Here is a 21827-nt window from a genome sequence, read left to right as displayed (position 1 = left end):
AAATGTAGTACAATAGTGAGAGTTAAATGTAGTACAATAGTGAGAGTTAAATGTAGTACAATAGTGAGAGTCAAATGTAGTACAATAGTGAGAGTAAAATGTAGTACAATAGTGAGAGTTAAATGTAGTACAATAGTGAGAGTAAAATGTAGTACAATAGTGAGAGTTAAATGTAGTACAATAGTGAGAGTAAAATGTAGTACAATAGTGAGAGTTAATTGTAGTACAATAGTGAGAGTAAAATGTCCACCTTGTGTGTCCTCTATTGTGCAGCCATGAATAATGAGTGTGTGTTCATGTTGAGGCTGACAGCAGAGCAGCTTGTTGTCACGTCACTGAATAATGAATAGGACAACTTCTTCACACACTTTGCCCAAAAGCAAGCGGCAATGCACTTAATCAGGGGTGGGGGGGACACTCTAACTGGGGGGACACTCCAACTGGGGGGGACACTCCAACTGGGGGGACACTCCAACTGGGGGGTACACTCCAACTGGTGGGACACTCCAACTGGGTGGGACACTCCAACTGGTGGGACACTCCAACTGGGGGGGAACACTCCAACTGGGGGGGACACTCCAACTGGTGGGACACTCCAACTGGGGGGACACTCCAACTGGGGGGACACTCCAACTGGGGGGGACACTCCAACTGGGGGGAAACACTCCAACTGGGGTGACACTCCAACTGGGGGGAACACTCCAACTGGGGGGGAAACACTCCAACTGGGGGGGAAACACTCCAACTGGGGGGACACTCCAACTGGTGGGACACTCCAACTGGGGGGTACACTCCAACTGGTGGGACACTCCAACTGGGGGGGAACACTCCAACTGGGGGGAATACTCCAACTGGGGGGGCACTCCAACTGGGGGGACACTCCAACTGGGGGTAACAACTGGGGGGAGCACTCCAACTGGGGGACACTCCAACTGGGGTGACACTCCAACTGGGGGGGAACACTCCAACTGGGGGGGACACTCCAACTGGGGGGACACTCCAACTGGGGAGAACAACTGGGGGGGAACACTCCAACTGTGGGGGAAACACTCCAACTGGGGGGGACACTCCAACTGGGGGGTACACTCCAACTGGTGGGACACTCAAACTGGGGGGGAACACTCCAACTGGGGGGGAATACTCCAACTGGGGGGGCACTCCAACTGGGGGGACACTCCAACTGGGGATAACAACTGGGGGGGTACACTCCAACTGGTGGGACACTCCAACTGGGGGGGGAACACTCCAACTGGGGGGGAATACTCCAACTGGGGGGGCACTCCAACTGGGGGGGACACTCCAACTGGGGGTAACAACTGGGGGGGAACACTCCAACTGGGGGGGGGGGAAACTCCAACTGGGGGACACTCCAACTGGGGTGACACTCCAACTGGGGGGACACTCCAACTGGGGGGACACTCCAACTGGGGAGAACAACTGGGGGGGAACACTCCAACTGTGGGGGAAACACTCCAACTGGTGGGACACTCCAACTGGGGGGTCACTCCAACTGGTGGGACACTCCAACTCCAACTGGGGGGGACACTCCAACTGGGGGGGACACTCCAACTGGTGGGACACTCCAACTGGGGGGTACACTCCAACTGGGGGGAACAACTGGGGGGGGAACACTCCAACTGGGGGGGAAACACTCCAACTGGGTGGACACTCCAACTGGTGGGACACTCCAACTCCAACTGGGGGGACACTCCAACTGGTGGGACACTCCAACTGCGGGGTACACTCCAACTGGGGGGACACTCCAACTGGGTGGGACACTCCAACTGCGGGGTACACTCCAACTGGGGGTGACACTCCAACTGGGGGGACACTCCAACTGGGGGTGACACTCCAACTGGTGGGACACTCCAACTGGGGGTGACACTCCAACTGGTGGGACACTCCAACTGGGGGGGGCATTCCAACTGGGGGTGACACTCCAACTGGGGGGGACACTCCAACTGGGGGGGGACACTCCAACTGGTGGGACACTCCAACTGGGGGGACACTCCAACTGGGGGAGACACTCCAACTGATGGGACACTCCAACTGGGGGAGACTCTCCAACTGGGGGGTACACTCCAACTGGTGGGACACTCCAACTGATGGGACACTCCAACTGGTGGGACACTCCAACTGGGTGGGACACTCCAACTGCGGGGTACACTCCAACTGGGGGGACACTCCAACTGGGTGGGACACTCCAACTGCGGGGTACACTCCAACTGGGGGAGACACTCCAACTGGGGGGACACTCCAACTGGGTGGGACACTCCAACTGCGGGGTACACTCCAACTGGGGGGACACTCCAACTGGTGGGACACTCCAACTGGGGGGGACACTCCAACTGGTGGGACACTCCAACTGGGGGGTACACTCCAACTGATGGGACACTCCAACTGGGGGGTACACTCCAACTGGGGGGTACACTCCAACTGATGGGACACTCCAACTGGGGGGTACACTCCAACTGATGGGACACTCCAACTGATGGGACACTCCAACTGGCGGGCCGATCCTCAGCTACAGAAGCTAGCTCTTGGGACGTGGCACGTCACCTCGCTGGGGGGTAAGGAGCCTGAGCAGTGCGCGAGGTAGAGAAGTTCCGGCTAGATATAGTCGGACTCACTTCGATGCACAGCAAGGGCTCTGGAACCAGTTCTCTCGAGAGGGGCTGGACTCTCTTCCACTCTGGCGGTGAGAGGCGACGGGCTGGGGTGGAAATTCTTGTTACCCCCGGCTCAGAGCCTGCACGTTGGAGTTCAACCCGGTGGACGAGAGGGTAGCTTCCCTCCGCCTTCGGGTGGGGGGAAGGGTCCTGACTATGGTTTGCGCTTATGCGCCAAATGGCAGCTCAGAGTACCCACCCTTTTTGGATTCACTCGAGGGAGTACTTGAGGGTGCTCCCCCGGGTAAATCCCTCGTTCTACTGGGGGACTTCAATGCTCATGTTGGCAGCGACAGTGAAACCTGGAGAGGCGTGATTGGGAAGAATGGCCACCCGGATCTGAACCCGAGCTGTGTTTTGTTATTGGACTTTTGTGCCCGTCACAAATTGTCCATAACAAACACCATGTTCAAACATAAGGGTGTCCATATGTGCACTTGGCACCAGGACACCCTAGGCCGCAGTTCCATGATCGACTTTGTAGTTGTGTCATCGGATTTGCGGCCTCATGTTTTGGACACTCTGGTGAAGAGAGGGGCGGAGCTTTCTACCGATCACCACCTGGTGGTGAGTTGGCTGCGATGGTGGGGGAGGATGCCGGACAGACCCAGCAGGCCCAAACGCATTGTGAGGGTCTGCTGGGAATTCCTAGCAGAGTCTCCTGTCAGAGAGACTTTCAATTCCCACCTCCGGAAGAACTTTGAACATGTCAGGAGGGAGGTGCTGGACATTGAGTCCGAGTGGACCATGTTCCTGGTGCCAAGTGCACATATGGACACCCTTATGCTTGAACATGGTGTTCGTTATGGACAATCTGTGACATATACACATACTGTACATATACATTCACTGTACAAACATACATATACACATACTGTACATATACATTCACTGTACAAGCACACATATACACATACTGTACATATACATTCACTGTACAAACATACATATACACATACTGTACATATACATTCACTGTACAAACACACATATACACATACTGTACATATACACTCACTGTACAAACATACATATACACATACTGTACATATACATTCACTGTACAAACATACATATACACATACTGTACATATACATTCACTGTACAAGCACACATATACACATACTGTACATATACATTCACTGTACAAGCACACATATACACATACTGTACATATACATTCACTGTACAAACACACACATACACATACTGTACATATACATTCACTGTACAAACACACATATACACACACTGTACATATACATTCACTGTACAAACACACATATACACATACTGTACATATACATTCACTGTACAAACATACATATACACATACTGTACATATACATTCACTGTACACACATATACACATACTGTACATATACATTCACTGTACAAGCACACATATACACATACTGTACATATACATTCACTGTACAAGCACACATATACACATACTGTACATATACATTCACTGTACAAGCACACATACACATACTGTACATATACATTCACTGTTCAAACACACATATACACATACTGTACATATACATTCACTGTACAAACACACATACACATACTGTACATATACAAGTACATATGCACACAAACACTCATGCACATAATCACGTTTCATCAAACATATATTAATGTTGTTGCCCTAGGGTAAACTGGGTATAACACATGGCACACTGACAAAGCTTAACCTATTGTTACTATAACAATCTACAAGGTTAATGTAGGTTGCTTCTCTTTCTTCCCCTCCATTTTTCTGCATTCTTTCGTATCTCAAGCTATCATGACGTATATGTATTGTTGCATTTGAACAATTGTATTGTTGATAATAAAGGTAAAGTATTGGTATTGTTTATTATCAATAGTGATATTTATATTGGTATTTGTATTGCTCCATTTGTAGTGTAATAATGCTCATTGTCATTTCTGTATTATTTTTTATTTTACTAACTGCTTCTTTGCTATTACTTTTACTATCATATTTGTACATGTCGTATTTGCTGATGTTGCTCTGTTGTTGTTGTTGTTGTGTTTGTTGTTGTTGTTGTTGTGTTTGCTGTTGTTGTTTTTGTCTCTTTGTCCCCCTCTTGCCTTTTTTGGGGGGTTTTTTTTGCTCCATGCTTTTTGAACCTGTAAAGCACTTTGGTTCAATGTAAAAGTTGTTGCAAACGTGCTATATAAATAAAGTTGACTTGACTTGACTTGTCCCCACAATTGACTTCCTTTTGTTCTTCTCCCTATCACCTCCTGCTGCGGTCTGGCTGCTCCAAACATTCAATACATGCATTTATTTGTATTGAATTGTGGACCCCAGGAAGACTAGTGGCTTGTTGAGGCAACCAGCTAATGGGGATACTTAATAAAAAGACTAGTGGCTTGTTGAGGCAACCAGCTAATGGGGATACTTAATAAAAAGACTAGTGGCTTGTTGAGGCAACCAGCTAATGGAGATACTTAATAAAAAGACTAGTGGCTTGTTGAGGCAACCAGCTAATGGGGATCCTTAATAAAAAGACTAGTGGCTTGTTGAGGCAACCAGCTAATGGGGATCCTTAATAAAAAGACTAGTGGCTTGTTGAGGCAACCAGCTAATGGGGATCCTTAATAAAAAGACTAGTGGCTTGTTGAGGCAACCAGCTAATGGGGATCCTTAATAAAAAGACTAGTGGCTTGTTGAGGCAACCAGCTAATGGGGATCCTTAATAAAAAGACTAGTGGCTTGTTGAGGCAACCAGCTAATGGGGATACTTAATAAAAAGACTAGTGGCTTGTTGAGGCAACCAGCTAATGGGGATACTTAATAAAAAGACTAGTGGCTTGTTGAGGCAACCAGCTAATGGGGATACTTAATAAAAAGACTAGTGGCTTGTTGAGGCAACCAGCTAATGGGGATCCTTAATAAAAAGACTAGTGGCTTGTTGAGGCAACCAGCTAATGGGGATACTTAATAAAAAGACTAGTGGCTTGTTGAGGCAACCAGCTAATGGGGATCCTTAATAAAAAGACTAGTGGCTTGTTGAGGCAACCAGCTAATGGGGATCCTTGATAAAAAGACTAGTGGCTTGTTGAGGCAACCAGCTAATGGGGATCCTTAATAAAAAGACTAGTGGCTTGTTGAGGCAACCAGCTAATGGGGATCCTTAATAAAAAGACTAGTGGCTTGTTGAGGCAACCAGCTAATGGGGATACTTAATAAAAAGACTAGTGGCTTGTTGAGGCAACCAGCTAATGGGGATCCTTAATAAAAAGACTAGTGGCTTGTTGAGGCAACCAGCTAATGGGGATCCTTAATAAAAAGACTAGTGGCTTGTTGAGGCAACCAGCTAATGGGGATACTTAATAAAAAGACTAGTGGCTTGTTGAGGCAACCAGCTAATGGGGATACTTAATAAAAAGACTAGTGGCTTGTTGAGGCAACCAGCTAATGGGGATCCTTAATAAAAAGACTAGTGGCTTGTTGAGGCAACCAGCTAATGGGGATCCTTAATAAAAAGACTAGTGGCTTGTTGAGGCAACCAGCTAATGGGGATCCTTAATAAAAATCCAATCAAAGAAAATGTCATCAAAGACAAATAAGGCAAGAAGAGAAGTATGACACACTTTTCTTGTACAGCAGACATGCTCATCTACATCACAAGTCCCCCAGCGTCCAAAATCCTGCCCGCAGGAAGTCCCAAGTTAAAAAAAAAAAATATATATACATATATATATTTTTAAATTATTTTATTTTTTTAATTTGTCTTTTCTAATTCATTTTGTACGGCTCGTTACTCTCAGGGGGCTTTAAATATCTGCTTGTCATAGCATTTCAAAGCATCAATCTGTGAATAATCTGTGTGTGTGTGTGTGTGTGTGTGTGTGTGTGTGTGTGTGTGTGTGTGTGTGTGTGTGTGTGTGTGTGTGTGTGTGTGTGTGTGTGTGTGTGTGTGTGTGTGTGTGTGTGTGTGTGTGTGTGTGTAGAGAAGGTAGTGTTGTTTTTAGAGCTGCTTATGTCCCAAGGTGCTAGTGTCTAAGCCCCCAACACAGTGGCATCACAACATGGTGGGGGCCACAAACCAGAGACCACATTTCATCTTGAAAGCTTTCCATTAGTGGAATGTGCATGTGTGTGTGTGTATGTGTGTGTGTGTGTGTGTGTGTGTGTGTGTGTGTGTGTGTGTGTGTGTGTGTGTGTGTGTGTGTGTGTGTGTGTGTGTGTCCCTGAACAGCGTGTGTGTGTTTAGCCGCTTCATTTAGCATCACGTATCAGCAGATGAACGCTAGTCTGTCACGTGACCCTCAAGCTAGTCTGTCACGTGACCCTCAAGCTAGTCTGTCACGTGACCCTCAAGCTAGTCTGTCACGTGACCCTCAAGCTAGTCTGTCACGTGACCCTCAAGCAGACTGCATGTGACCCTCAAGCTAGTCTGTCACGTGACCCTCAAGCAGACTGCATGTGACCCTCAAGCTAGTCTGTCACGTGACCCTCAAGCAGACTGCATGTGACCCTCAAGCTAGTCTGTCACGTGACCCTCAAGCAGACTGCATGTGACCCTCAAGCTAGTCTGTCACGTGACCCTCAAGCAGACTGCATGTGACGTCACCTGGCGGGCTAGGATGGATGTTCAAATACTGAAAAGATGTTTACCTTATCCCAAAAAACCTCTGCAATGAAGTGCTTGGAGAGGCTGGTAGAGGAATATATTGTCTCCAGACTTCCCCCCACATACCAGTTTGCTTATGGCCCTAACTGCTCCACAGAGGACGCCATCTCCTCTGCACTCCACCTGAGCTTAGAACATCTGGAAGGAAAGGACACACACGTGCGGATGTTGTTCCTGGACTTCAGCTCAGCATTCAACACCATCATCAATCAATCAATCAATCAATGTTTATTTATATAGCCCTAAATCACAAGTGTCTCAAAGGGCTGTACAAGCCACAACGACATCCTCGGTACAGAGCCCACATACGGGCAAGGAAAAACTCACCCCAGTGGGACGTCGGTGAATGACTATGAGAAACCTTGGAGAGGACCGCATATGTGGGTAACCCCCCCCCTCTAGGGGAGACCGAAAGCAACGGATGTCGAGTGGGTCTGACATAACATTGTGAAAGTCCAGTCCACAGTGGATCCAACACATCAGCGGGAGTCCAGTCCACAGCGGGGCCAACAGGAAACCATCCCGAGCGGAGACGGGTCAGCAGCGCAGAGATGTCCCCAACCGATGCACAGGCTAGTGGTCCACCCGGGGTCCCGGCTCTGGACAGCCAGCACTTCATCCATGGCCACCGGACCTATGCAACTCCCCCTCGCAAGGGACAGGGGAGAAGAGGAGAGAAGAAAAGAAACGGCAGATCAACTGGTCTAAAAAAGGGGGGGTCTATTTAAAGGCTAGATTATACAAATGAGTTTTAAGATGGGACTTAAATGCTTCTACTGAGGTAGCATCTCTAACTGTTACCGGGAGGGCATTCCAGAGTACTGGAGCCCGAATAGAAAACGCTCTATAGCCCGCAGACTTTTTTTTGGCTCTGGGAATCACTAATAAGCCGGAGTTCTTTGAACGCAGATTTCTTGTCGGGACATATGGTACAATACAATCGGCGAGATAGCCTGGAGCTAAACCGTGTAATATTTTATACGTAAGTAGTAAAACCTTAAAGTCGCATCTTAGGTGCACAGGAAGCCAGTGCAAGTGAGCCAGTATAGGTGTATATATATATATATATGTATATAAAGGTATATACAGTATAGGCGTAATATGATCAAACTTTCTTGTTTTTGTCAAAAGCCTTGCAGCCGCATTTTGTACCAACTGTAATCTTTTAATGCTAGACATAGGGAGGCCCGAAAATAATACGTTACAGTAATCGAGACGAGACGTAACGAACGCATGAATAATGATCTCAGCGTCGCTAGTGGACAAGATGGAACGAATTTTAGCGATATTACGGAGATGAAAGAAGGCCGTTTTAGTAACACTCTTAATGTGTGACTCAAACGAGAGAGTTGGGTGGAAGATAATACCCAGATTCTTTACCGAGTCTCCTTGTTTAATTGTTTGGTTGTCAAATGTTAAGGTGGTATTATTAAATAGATGTTGGTGTCTAGTAGGACCGATAATCAGCATTTCCGTTTTCTTAGCGTTGAGTTGCAAAAAGTTAGCGGACATCCATTGTTTAATTTCATTAAGACACGCCTCCAGCTGACTACAGTCCGGCGTGTTGGTCAGCTTTAGGGGCATGTAGAGTTGGGTGTCATCAGCATAACAGTGAAAGCTAACACCGTATTTGCGTATGATGTCACCCAGCGGCAGCATGTAAATACTAAAGAGTGCAGGGCCAAGAACTGAACCCTGGGGAACTCCGCACGTTACCTTGACATAGTCCGAGGTCACATTGTTATGGGAGACACACTGCATCCTGTCAGTAAGATAAGAGTTAAACCAAGACAAGGCTAAGTCTGACATACCAATACGTGTTTTGATACGCTCTAATAAAATATTATGATCGACGGTATCGAAAGCGGCGCTAAGATCAAGAAGCAGCAACATAGATGACGCATCAGAATCCATCGTTAGCAATAGATCATTAGTCATTTTTGCGAGGGCTGTCTCCGTAGAGTGATTTGCCCTGAAACCGGATTGAAAAGGTTCACAGAGATTGTTAGTCACTAAGTGTTCATTTAGCTGCTGTGCAACAGTTTTTTCGAGAATTTTGGAAATAAACGGAAGGTGGGAGACCGGTCGGTAGTTTACCATGAGGTCAGGATCGAGGTTAGGTCTTTTGAGCAGAGGATGAATAACCGCTTTTTTGAATGCTAGGGGAACAGTGCCGGAGGAAAGTGATAAGTTTATAATATTTAACACTGATGGACCTAATAATACAAACAGTTCCTTGATAAGTTTCCCAGGAAGTGGGTCAAGTAAACATGTTGTTTGTTTTATCCCACTTACACGCTGTAATAATTCCTCTAATGTTATTTCATCAAAAATAGAGAGACTATTTTGGAGGGCAGTGTCCGTCGTATATACAGTCGTATTTGTGTTAATCCCATTCATCCCGCAGCACTTGCTGAGCAAACCTTGGATTCAGTACCCCCCTTTGCAACTGGCTGGATTCAGTACTGGCTGGATTCAGTACCCCCCTTTGCAACTGGCTGCTAGACTTCCTCACAGACAGACCCCAGTCTGTGAGAGTGGGCAACAACACCTCCAGTGCCATCTCCCTGAGCACCGGCTCCCCCCAGGGCTGCGTCCTGAGTCCACGTTGATGACCCATGACTGCTACACCGGGTCCACTACTAACCACATTGTGAAGTAAACTACAGTAGTGGGCCTCATCCGGGACAACAACCACATGGACTACAGGGAGGAGGTGAAACATCTGGCTGACTGGTGCAGAACCAACAACCTGGTCCTGAATGTCAACAAGACCAAGGAGATCATGGTTGACTTCAGGAAGCACCAGTCCAGCCACACCCCACTCTGCATCAACGGCACAGAGGTGGAGATGGTAAGCAGCACCAAGTTCCTGGGGGTGCAGATAACTGACAATATGACCTGGTCCCTACACACCGGAGCTCTTGTAAAAAGAGCTCAGCAGCACATGCACTTTTTGCGTGGGATGAAAAGAGCACAGCCCCCCCCCCCCCCCCCCCATTCTCAGCACATTCTACAGAGGCACTATAGAGACCACCTGCATCTGTCTGGACTGGAGCCTGCAATGCCTCAGACTGGAAGTCTCTCCAGAGAGTGGTGAGGACGGCGGAAAAGATGATCAGGACTCCTCTTCCTCCTATCCAGGACATGGCAAAAAGCCGCTGCCTGACCAGGGCTCAGAAAATGTGCAAAGACTCCTCCCACCCCCACCAAGGACTGTTTTCACTGCTGGACTCTAGAAAGAGGTTCCGCAGCCTCCGAAGCAGAACCTCCGGGTTCCGTAACAGCTTCTTCCCTCAGTCCGTAAGACTCTTGAACGCATCATAATTACATTATCCCCTCAACTCCCCCCAAAAAAGGATTAACACACTGGAATATAAAGACAATATAACATACATCCATAAACGTGGACGCATGTGAAAAAGTGCAATATAATTATCTGTACAGTAATCTATTTATTTATATCTGCACCTTATTGCTTTTTTATCCTGCACTACAACCAGCGAATGCAACAAAATGTTGTTCTTATCTGTACTGCAAAGTTGAAATTTGAATGACAATAAAAAGTAAGTCTAAGTCCAAGACCCACAAACGCTGGCTGAGTAACAACAATATGAACGTTGCATGGACATTTCTCTGGCAGTTTCTGCATCCCACAGGGATTCTTCTTTTGTGTTTCTGCACCTGCGCTTCCCACACAAGGTTGCAACATCGTTTGTCAACACTGTCTGCGCTCATTTTCTCACACATTTGACCCTCTGATGTTCTGTGTACCTACACTCTGTCCTCCTCCTGTCTAGGCCTGCTGTGTGTGTGTGTGTGTGTGCGTGTGGTACACAGAACATCAATGTCCACACTTCTATTAGCCCCGGGTCCAGTGGACCCCGAACATGTTCTATGTAATATAAATGTGTAGGGGGGGTGTATGGTGTGTGCTCATTAAATATGTATTCTGATATATGTTCTTCACAGAAAATGAGCCAAAGCCAGTGAGTCTCGGTTTGAAAATTTAAATAATTGTATCATTTTTCTTTTAATAAAAATCGAAAACGGGTCCCACAGACCCGAACACCACACAAGGGTTAAATGGTGATTGGGTATGAATGTGGATACATGGGTTACAATAGGAGTGCCTAACAATACTTTTTAAAACATTACAATTTGATGGCGATGGAAGGTTTGCAAGGTGACAATAAAATGAAACGTGTCATGTCAGAACAATGTCACGAGTTTCATTGTAAATAGACACGATGCTGCCTGAGGAAATAAGAGGGGTGTGATCCCGAAAGTTCAAGAAAAGACTAGAAGGTATTTAGTGTGGTTTGCTGAGGTAGCAAGAATGAGAAAGTGAGTAGAAGTGTTACAGTACAAATATTGTAAATTGCTCAAATACTTCATCTATTTAATATTCCCAATGCATTGAAGAAATACACCCGTGGTCACGTCTCTCATAATGATTGGGAACATTCCAAACAAAGTGCAAGTCCTCTTGAAGTGGCGTTCACTTGAAACTTCTGAGGATGAATTGTTGTGTTACAAACTGTTTGCTTCTTCTTTGTAATCCCTCCATAGGACCATGAAACAATACTGTGTCATTAGTCCACAATCTTCTGGAAACACCCACTGAGATAGTCAAATACTGTATAGTGGTACTTGATGACCTTTCAAATCTGTGACCTTCTCTTGCCACTTGGTAGCTCTGCTAGCATTAGCATCCTCATGTCAACAGGTGAGTGCTCACATTACTTTCCAAACGTTACAAATAGCCATAGAACACACCTTTTTCAAGACACAAATCCAAACTGTAGATGCAATAAGCGGGTGTGCATTGATTGTTGGGTGCTGTCTGCCATGTTGCTGAGTCGTCAGTGGCAAACAAGAAAGTATTACGTCATCTGGGAAATCTGGCCAGATTAGATCTACAAGCAAGAGATTAGTGACTTTCCAACCGCACATCCACCCATCCATACTATGACTAGATCCATCCAACCGCACATCCACCCATCCATACTATGACTAGATCCATCCAACCGCACATCCACCCATCCATACTATGAGTAGATCCATCCAACCGCACATGCACCCATCCATACTATGAGTAGATCCATCCAACTGCACATCCACCCATCCATACTATGAGTAGATCCATCCAACCGCACATCCACCCATCCATACTATGACTAGATCCATCCAACCGCACATCCACCCATCCATACTATGAGTAGATCCATCCAACCGCACATGCACCCATCCATACTATGAGTAGATCCATCCAACTGCACATCCACCCATCCATACTATGAGTAGATCCATCCAACCGCACATCCACCCATCCATACTATGACTAGATCCATCCAACCGCACATCCACCCATCCATACTATGAGTAGATCCATCCAACCGCACATGCACCCATCCATACTATGAGTAGATCCATCCAACTGCACATCCACCCATCCATACTATGAGTAGATCCATCCAACCGCACATCCACCCATCCATACTATGACTAGATCCATCCAACCGCACATCCACCCATCCATACTATGAGTAGATCCATCCAACCGCACATCCACCCATCCATACTATGAGTAGATCCATCCAACCGCACATCCACCCATCCATACTATGAGTAGATCCATACTATGAGTAGATCCATACTATGAGTAGATCCATACTATGAGTAGATCCATCCAGCATGTATTCAATATCTCTCAAGTTAAAATCGGTTATGGCTTCGTACCGATAATTAGTGACACCCTAAAAAGTGTGCATTGCTTTCTTTATTCCATTATTGATTGACGTTTACAAATCAATTTAATCGCCCATGTCTTAATTGCGATGCATCTAAAGATCTTAGTAGGCTAGATTTTTAAGCTAATGTTATAGTTATACATCATTTGGTCCTTGATGTATGCTAACGTTAGCATGCTAACTTTTTAAACACATGTTGCATCGCAGGTAAAACATTTTAATATTCAGTAAAAGTGCATTCATTTCAGCATTTCAACTTTAACTGTAAAACTCCATCCATCCATCCATTTTCTACCGCTTGTCCCTCTCGGGGGTGCTGGAGCTTATCTTTAGCATTCAGGTGGAGGGCAGGGCCAACACAGATGGACAACATTCACACATTAGGGACCAATTAGTGTTGCTAATCAACCTATCCCCAGGTGCATGTCTGTGGAGGTGGGAGGGGCCTATCCCCAGGTACATGTCTTTGGAGGTGGGAGGGGCCTATCCCCAGGTACATGTCTTTGGAGGTGGTCCTAGTCACGCCAGGGGGACCCAAAGTGAAGGGAGACATTTCTGGTAATGTTCTAATTAGTGACGTGTCCAGGAATAGCTTTGGGCTCAAATTTCATATGAAGCGCCTTGTCGTGACAGTATAGAACTGTATTATACGTGACAGTATAGAACTGTATTATACGTGACAGTATAGAACTGTATTATACGTGACAGTATAGAACTGTATTATACGTGACAGTATAAAACTGGATTATACGTGACAGTATAGAACTGGATTATACGTGACAGTATAGAACTGTATTATACGTGACAGTATACAACTGGATTATACGTGACAGTATAGAACTGGATTACACGTGACAGTATAAAACTGTATTATACGTGACAGTATAAAACTGTATTATACGTGACAGTATAAAACTGTATTATACGTGACAGTATAAAACTGTATTATATGTGACAGTATAAAACTGTATTATACGTGACAGTATAGAACTGTATTATACGTGACAGTATAAAACTGGATTACACGTGACAGTATAGAACTGGATTACATGTGACAGTATAAAACTGTATTATACGTGACAGTATAAAACTGTATTATATGTGACAGTATAAAACTGTATTATACGTGACAGTATAGACCTGTATTATACGTGACAGTATAAAACTGGATTATACGTGACAGTATAGAACTGTATTATACGTGACAGTATAGAACTGTATTATACGTGACAGTATAGAACTGTATTATACGTGACAGTATAGAACTGGATTATACGTGACAGTATAGAACTGTATTATACGTGACAGTATAAAACTGGATTATACGTGACAGTATAGAACTGGATTATACGTGACAGTATAGAACTGGATTATACGTGACAGTATAGAACTGTATTATACGTGACAGTATAAAACTGTATTATATGTGACAGTATAAAACTGTATTATACGTGACAGTATAGAACTGTATTATACGTGACAGTATAAAACTGGATTACACGTGACAGTATAGAACTGGATTACATGTGACAGTATAAAACTGTATTATACGTGACAGTATAAAACTGTATTATATGTGACAGTATAAAACTGTATTATACGTGACAGTATAGAACTGTATTATACGTGACAGTATAAAACTGGATTACACGTGACAGTATAGAACTGGATTACATGTGACAGTATAAAACTGTATTATACGTGACAGTATAAAACTGTATTATACGTGACAGTATAGAACTGGATTATACGTGACAGTATAAAACTGGATTATACGTGACAGTATAAAACTGGATTATACGTGACAGTATAGAACTGGATTATACGTGACAGTATAGAACTGGATTATACGTGACAGTATAGAACTGGATTATACGTGACAGTATACAACTGTATTATACGTGACAGTATAGAAATGTATTATACGTGACAGTATAGAACTGTATTATACGTGACAGTATAGAACTGTATTATACGTGACAGTATAAAACTGGATTATACGTGACAGTATAAAACTGGATTATACGTGACAGTATAAAACTGGATTATACGTGACAGTATAAAACCGGATTATACGTGACAGTATAGAACTGTATTATACGTGACAGTATAGAACTGGATTACACGTGGCAGTATAAAACCGGATTATACGTGACAGTATAGAACTGGATTATACGTGACAGTATAGAACTGGATTATACGTGACAGTATAAAACTGGATTATACGTGACAGTATAAAACTGGATTATACGTGACAGTATAGAACTGGATTACACGTGACAGTATAAAACTGTATTATACGTGACAGTATAAAACTGTATTATACGTGACAGTATAAAACTGGATTATACGTGACAGTATAGAACTGTATTATACGTGACAGTATAAAACTGTATTATACGTGACAGTATAGAACTGGATTACACGTGACAGTATAAAACTGTAATATACGTGACAGTATAAAACTATTATACGTGACAGTATAAAACTGTATTATACGTGACAGTATAAAACTGGATTATACGTGACAGTATAAAACTGGATTATACGTGACAGTATAGAACTGGATTATACGTGACAGTATAGAACTGGATTATACGTGACAGTATACAACTGTATTATACGTGACAGTATAAAACTGTATTATACGTGACAGTATAGAACTGGATTATACGTGACAGTATACAACTGTATTATACGTGACAGTATAGAACTGTATTATACGTGACAGTATACAACTGGATTATACGTGACAGTATAGAACTGTATTATACGTGACAGTATAGAACTGGATTATACGTGACAGTATAAAACTGGATTATACGTGACAGTATAAACCTGGATTATTCGTGACAGTATAAAACTGGATTATACGTGACAGTATAAAACTGGATTATACGTGACAGTATAGAACTGGATTATACGTGACAGTATAGAACTGGATTACACGTGGCAGTATAAAACCGGATTATACGTGACAGTATAGAACTGGATTATACGTGACAGTATACAACTGTATTATATGTGACAGTATAAAACTGTATTATACGTGACAGTATAGAACTGTATTATACGTGACAGTATACAACTGTATTATATGTGACAGTATAAAACTGTATTATACGTGACAGTATAGAACTGGATTATACGTGACAGTATACAACTGTATTATACGTGACAGTATAGAACTGTATTATACGTGACAGTATACAACTGGATTATACGTGACAGTATACAACTGGATTATACGTGACAGTATACAACTGTATTATACGTGACAGTATAAAACTGGATTATACGTGACGGTATAAAACTGTATTACATGTGACAGTATAAAACTGTATTATACGTGACGGTATAAAACTGGATTATACATGACAGTATAAAACTGGATTGTTCTGTATTATACATGACAGTATACAACTGGATTGTTCAGTATTATAGATGACAGTATAAAACTGGATTGTACAGTATTATACGTGACAGTATAAAACTGGATTGTTCAGTATTATAGATGACAATATAAAACTGGATTGTACGTGACAGTATAAAACTGGATTATACGTGACAGTATAGAACTGGATTATACGTGACAGTATAGAACTGGATTATACGTGACAGTATAGAACTGGATTATACGTGACAGTATACAACTGTATTATACGTGACAGTATAAAATTGTATTATACGTGACAGTATAGAACTGGATTATACGTGGCAGTATAAAACCGGATTATACGTGACAGTATAGAACTGGATTATACGTGACAGTATACAACTGTATTATATGGTGCCGCTCACATCGGTGAAATGAATGATGAATGATAGGTGGTGGTCGGAGGGGCCGTAGGCGCAAATTGCAGCCACGCTTCCGTCAGTCTACCCCAGGGCAGCTGTGGCTACGAAAGTAGCTTACCACCACCAGGTGTGAATGAATGATGGGTTCAGAAAAACATGTAAAGCGACTTTGGGTACTTAGAAAAGCGCTATATAAATCCCAGGTATTATTATTATTATTATTATACGTGACAGTATACAACTGTATTATACGTGACAGTATAGAACTGTATTATACGTGACAGTATACAACTGGATTATACGTGACAGTATACAACTGGATTATACGTGACAGTATACAACTGTATTATACGTGACAGTATAAAACTGGATTATACGTGACGGTATAAAACTGTATTATACGTGACAGTATACAACTGTATTATATGTGACAGTATAAAACTGGATTATACGTGACGGTATAAAACTGTATTACATGTGACAGTATAAAACTGTATTATACGTGACGGTATAAAACTGGATTATACATGACAGTATAAAACTGGATTGTTCTGTATTATACATGACAGTATAAAACTGGATTATACATGACAGTATACAACTGGATTGTTCAGTATTATAGATGACAGTATAAAACTGGATTGTACAGTATTATACGTGACAGTATAAAACTGGATTGTTCAGTATTATAGATGACAGTATAAAACTGGATTGTACAGTATTATACGTGACAGTATAAAACTGGATTGTTCAGTATTATAGATGACAGTATAAAACTGGATTGTACAGTATTATACGTGACAGTATAAAACTGGATTGTTCAGTATTATAGATGACAGTATAAAACTGGATTGTACAGTATTATACGTGACAGTATAAAACTGGATTGTTCAGTATTATAGATGACAGTATAAAACTGGATTGTACAGTATTATACGTGACAGTATAAAACTGGATTGTTCAGTATTATAGATGACAGTATAAAACTGGATTGTACAGTATTATACGTGACAGTATAAAACTGGATTGTTCAGTATTATAGATGACAGTATAAAACTGGATTGTTCAGTATTATAGATGACAGTATAAAACTGGATTGTACAGTATTACACGTGACAGTATAAAACTGGATTGTTCAGTATTATAGATGACAGTATAAAACTGGATTGTACAGTATTATACGTGACAGTATAAAACTGGATTGTTCAGTATTATACGTGACAGTATAAAACTGGATTGTGCAGTATTATACGTGACAGTATAAAACTGGATTGTACAGTATTATACGTGACAGTATAAAACTGGATTGTTCAGTATTATACATGACAGTATAAAACTGGATTGTTCAGTATTATAGATGACAGTATAAAACTGGATTGTTCAGTATTATAGATGACAGTATAGAACTGGATTGTTCAGTATTATAGATGACAGTATAAAACTGGATTGTTCAGTATTATACATGACAGTATAAAACTGGATTGTTCAGTATTATAGATGACAGTATAAAACTGGATTGTTCAGTATTATACATGACAGTATAAAACTGGATTTCCTTCAGGTCAAACCAACATTAGTGACGTCAGTATTTCATGTTAACGTTATGTTGACAGTACATGTTTGATGGGATGATGTTTAAATAAAAGTGTGTGACTTTGTTGTCTGCAGTCTTGGCGGGTTCAGCTGCCACATGACCAAAGATGGTCTATTGCAAAGATGGTCTATTGCAAAGATGGTCTATTGCAAAGATGGTCTATTGCAAAGATGGTGTATTGCAAAGATGGTCTATTGCAAAGATGGTCTATTGCAAAGATGGTCTATTGCAAAGATGGTCTATTGCAAAGATGGTCTATTGCAAAGATGGTCTATTGCAAAGATGGTCTATTGCAAAGATGGTCTATTGCAAAGATGGTCTATTGCAAAGATGGTCTATTGCAAAGATGGTGTATTGCAAAGATGGTCTATTGCAAAGATGGTCTATTGCAAAGATGGTGTATTGCAAAGATGGTCTATTGCAAAGATGGTGTATTGCAAAGATGGTGTATTGCAAAGATGGTCTATTGCAAAGATGGTGTATTGCAAAGATGGTCTATTGCAAAGATGGTCTATTGCAAAGATGGTGTATTGCAAAGATGGTATATTGCAAAGATGGTGTATTGCAAAGATGGTGTATTGCAAAGATGGTGTATTGCCAGAGGATGATCTCCTGCATTGTGATGTACAGTCAGTTGAATAATGAATGGTAGTTACGGTCATGCTACTAGTAGTGACTTCATTGTTTATTTAGTCCGCTCAACTCTCTTTGTTTTTACTTGATCCAACTGTGCATGCAAGTGACTGCGAGGCCACATTGGGGCCACATTGGGGCCACATTGGGGGCACATTGGGGCCACATTGGGGGCACATTGGGGCCACATTGGGGCCACATTGGGGCCACATTGGGGCCTGTGCACGTTTATACTGGAGTCTGATAAAGATCACATTTTACTTGGAATCTTAACAGTCAGCTGACATTTTTTTCCAAAAAAATGTGCTTTGGTCCACTTTGGTTTGCAGGGTAAACATAGCCTGAGTCCTATTTGAGTTGACCTTGTAAATGTAATTGCTGGTATAAACAAACATATTTCCAGTCGTAGCCGTACATGCAGGGTTTAGTTTTCACGCTCCAAAGGGTGCTATAACAAGTTGAAGCCTAAATAAATAAGCATACATATGTAAATGAAGCAGCAGCCTTGTTAGGACACACCCAGGTGAGTGGCGTTTAGCGTGCTTGTTAGCCATGTTGCTCTGTGATCCGCCCTCCATTCAATCCCCCTGAAATATTCATGCCATCCGTCAGACGGCAAAGAGTCTATAAGGGAAGCAGAGCAACATGACAAAGATTCATCCTCAGCCGTGATGAAATATTGATGGGAAGGCATTCAAGTAAAGTTACTTTTTGTGTTGTGATTTAATGAATGATTTGAGCTGCTGATGTCGGGTGTGCTGAAGCCTGCGCTAATGTGTGGTCATGTGTCACACTGGATCAAACCAGACTGATGCCCTTGCCAGGGATCAGCGCCTAAAAAGCGGGAGGGGAAGTGCTTCCACGCTGGAAGGCTTGACATAATATTCCAACATCAGAGGAGTTCTCCTTCTTTGCTCGTCTTCCAACGTCTGCATTCAATCAAATGACAAAGAAATGCATCCCAGAAGTGCTCCCATTCTGCCTCTAAAACATTGATGAGCTCAACCTCACCCTCCAAAGGTTTCATCGGCATGACACTCAGGGATTGGACAAAGATACCAAACTATACCATAAACACTCCACTCAGGAGATCTTTGGGACAAATGTTAGTCACCAAACTTCCTGTCTATATTCTTCTTCTTCTTCTTCTTCTTCTTCTTCTTCTTCTTCTTCTTCTTCTTCTTCTTCTTCTTCTTCTTCTTCTTCTTCTTCTTCTTCTTCTTCTTCTTCTTCTTCTTCTTCTTCTTCTTCTTCTTCTCTCCCTTGCTGAGGCTGCGGTTTGTTTTTAAAAACATTTGGGGAATAATTACATCAAATATCTTGGAAAAAACCCATTTATGAGGAGTTAAGTTTTTTTAAGTTTCCATCTCTAGGAAAACAGTCTATTAAGCTGTAGCATCCTTTTGATTAGTCACACCTGCAACCCACTCATACTACAGTGAGATGTTTTAGACCAGGGGTCAGCAACCTTTTTGAAAGCAAGAGCTACTTCTTGGGTAGTAATTCATGCGAAGGGCTACCAGTTTGATACACACTTCAATAAATTGCCAGAAATAGCCAATTTACTCAATTTACTTTAACTCTATGTTATTATTAATAATGAATGATATTTACACTTAATTGAACGGTTTAAAAGAGGAGAAAACACGAAAAAAATGACAATTAAATTTTGAAACATAGTTTATCTTTAATTTCGACTCTTTAAAATTCAAAATTCAACCGAAAAAAAGAAGAGAAAAACTAGCTAATTCGAATCTTTTTGAAAAAAAAGAAGAAAAAAAATAATTTATGGAACATCATTACTAATTTTTTCTGATTAAGATTAAATTTAGAATTTTGATGACATATTTTAAATAGGTTAAAATCCAATCAACACTTTGTTAGAATATATAACAAATTGGACCAAGCTATATTTCTAACAAAGACAAATCATTATTTCTTCTAGATTTTCCAGAACAAACATTTTATAAGAAATTCAAAAGACTTTGAAATAATATTTAAATTTGATTCTACAGATTTTCTAGATTTGCCAGAATAATTTTTTTGAAATTTAATCATAATAAGTTTGAAGAAATTTTTTCACAAATATTCTTCGTCGAAAAAACAGAAGCTAAAATGAAGAATTATATTAAAATGTATTTATTATTCTTTACAATAAAAAAAATAAAATACTTGAACATTGATTTAAATTGTCAGGAAAGAAGAGGAAGGAATTTAAAAGGTAAAAAGGTATATGTGTTTAAAAATCCTAAAATCATTTTTAAGATTGTATTTTTTTCTCTAAAATTGTCTTTCTGAAAGTTATAAGAAGCAAAGTAAAAAAATTATCGAATTTATTTAAACAAGTGAAGACCAAGTCTTCAAAATATTTTCTTGGATTTTCAAATTCTATTTGAGTTTTGTCTCTCTTAGAATGAAAAATGTTGGGCAAAGCGAGACCAGCTTGCTAGTAAATAAATAACATTTAAAAAATAGAGGCAGCTCACTGGTAAGTGCTGCTATTTGAGCTATTTTTAGAACAGGCCGGCGGGCTACTCATCTGGTCCTTACGGGCTACCTGGTGCCCGCGGGCACCGCGTTGGTGACCCCTGGTATATACAGTGGAACCCAATAAATTAAGTCCATCCTATGTTGACCAACTCTTTAAGTTCCAGTTTTTTGAAGTAAAAAGTGAGCTTTTAGGTCAAAGTTGACAAAGGTGCTTGTAGTAATTGTAACTTC

The 21827-nt window shown here is 41.9% G+C and overlaps 1 protein-coding gene across 1 annotated transcript; it reads right to left on the bottom strand.

Annotated features, from left to right (window-relative positions):
* Window positions 1–399: 399 nt before the first annotated feature.
* On the bottom strand, window positions 400–20139 carry LOC133644385 (uncharacterized). Its single transcript, XM_062038805.1, has 2 exons — window positions 20118–20139; window positions 400–2453 (listed from the first exon to the last, which is right to left on the bottom strand). The coding sequence occupies exons 1-2, from the start codon at window positions 20137–20139 to the stop codon at window positions 400–402; spliced, it is 2076 nt and encodes a 691-aa protein (XP_061894789.1).
* Between the last annotated feature and the right edge of the window lie 1688 nt (window positions 20140–21827).

The sequence above is a fragment of the Entelurus aequoreus genome, linkage group LG27, assembly GCF_033978785.1.
Source record: "Entelurus aequoreus isolate RoL-2023_Sb linkage group LG27, RoL_Eaeq_v1.1, whole genome shotgun sequence".
NCBI lineage: Eukaryota > Metazoa > Chordata > Actinopteri > Syngnathiformes > Syngnathidae > Entelurus > Entelurus aequoreus.
The sequence above is the reverse complement of the archived record's forward strand: the minus strand, read 5'-3'. Positions and strand labels throughout refer to the sequence as shown.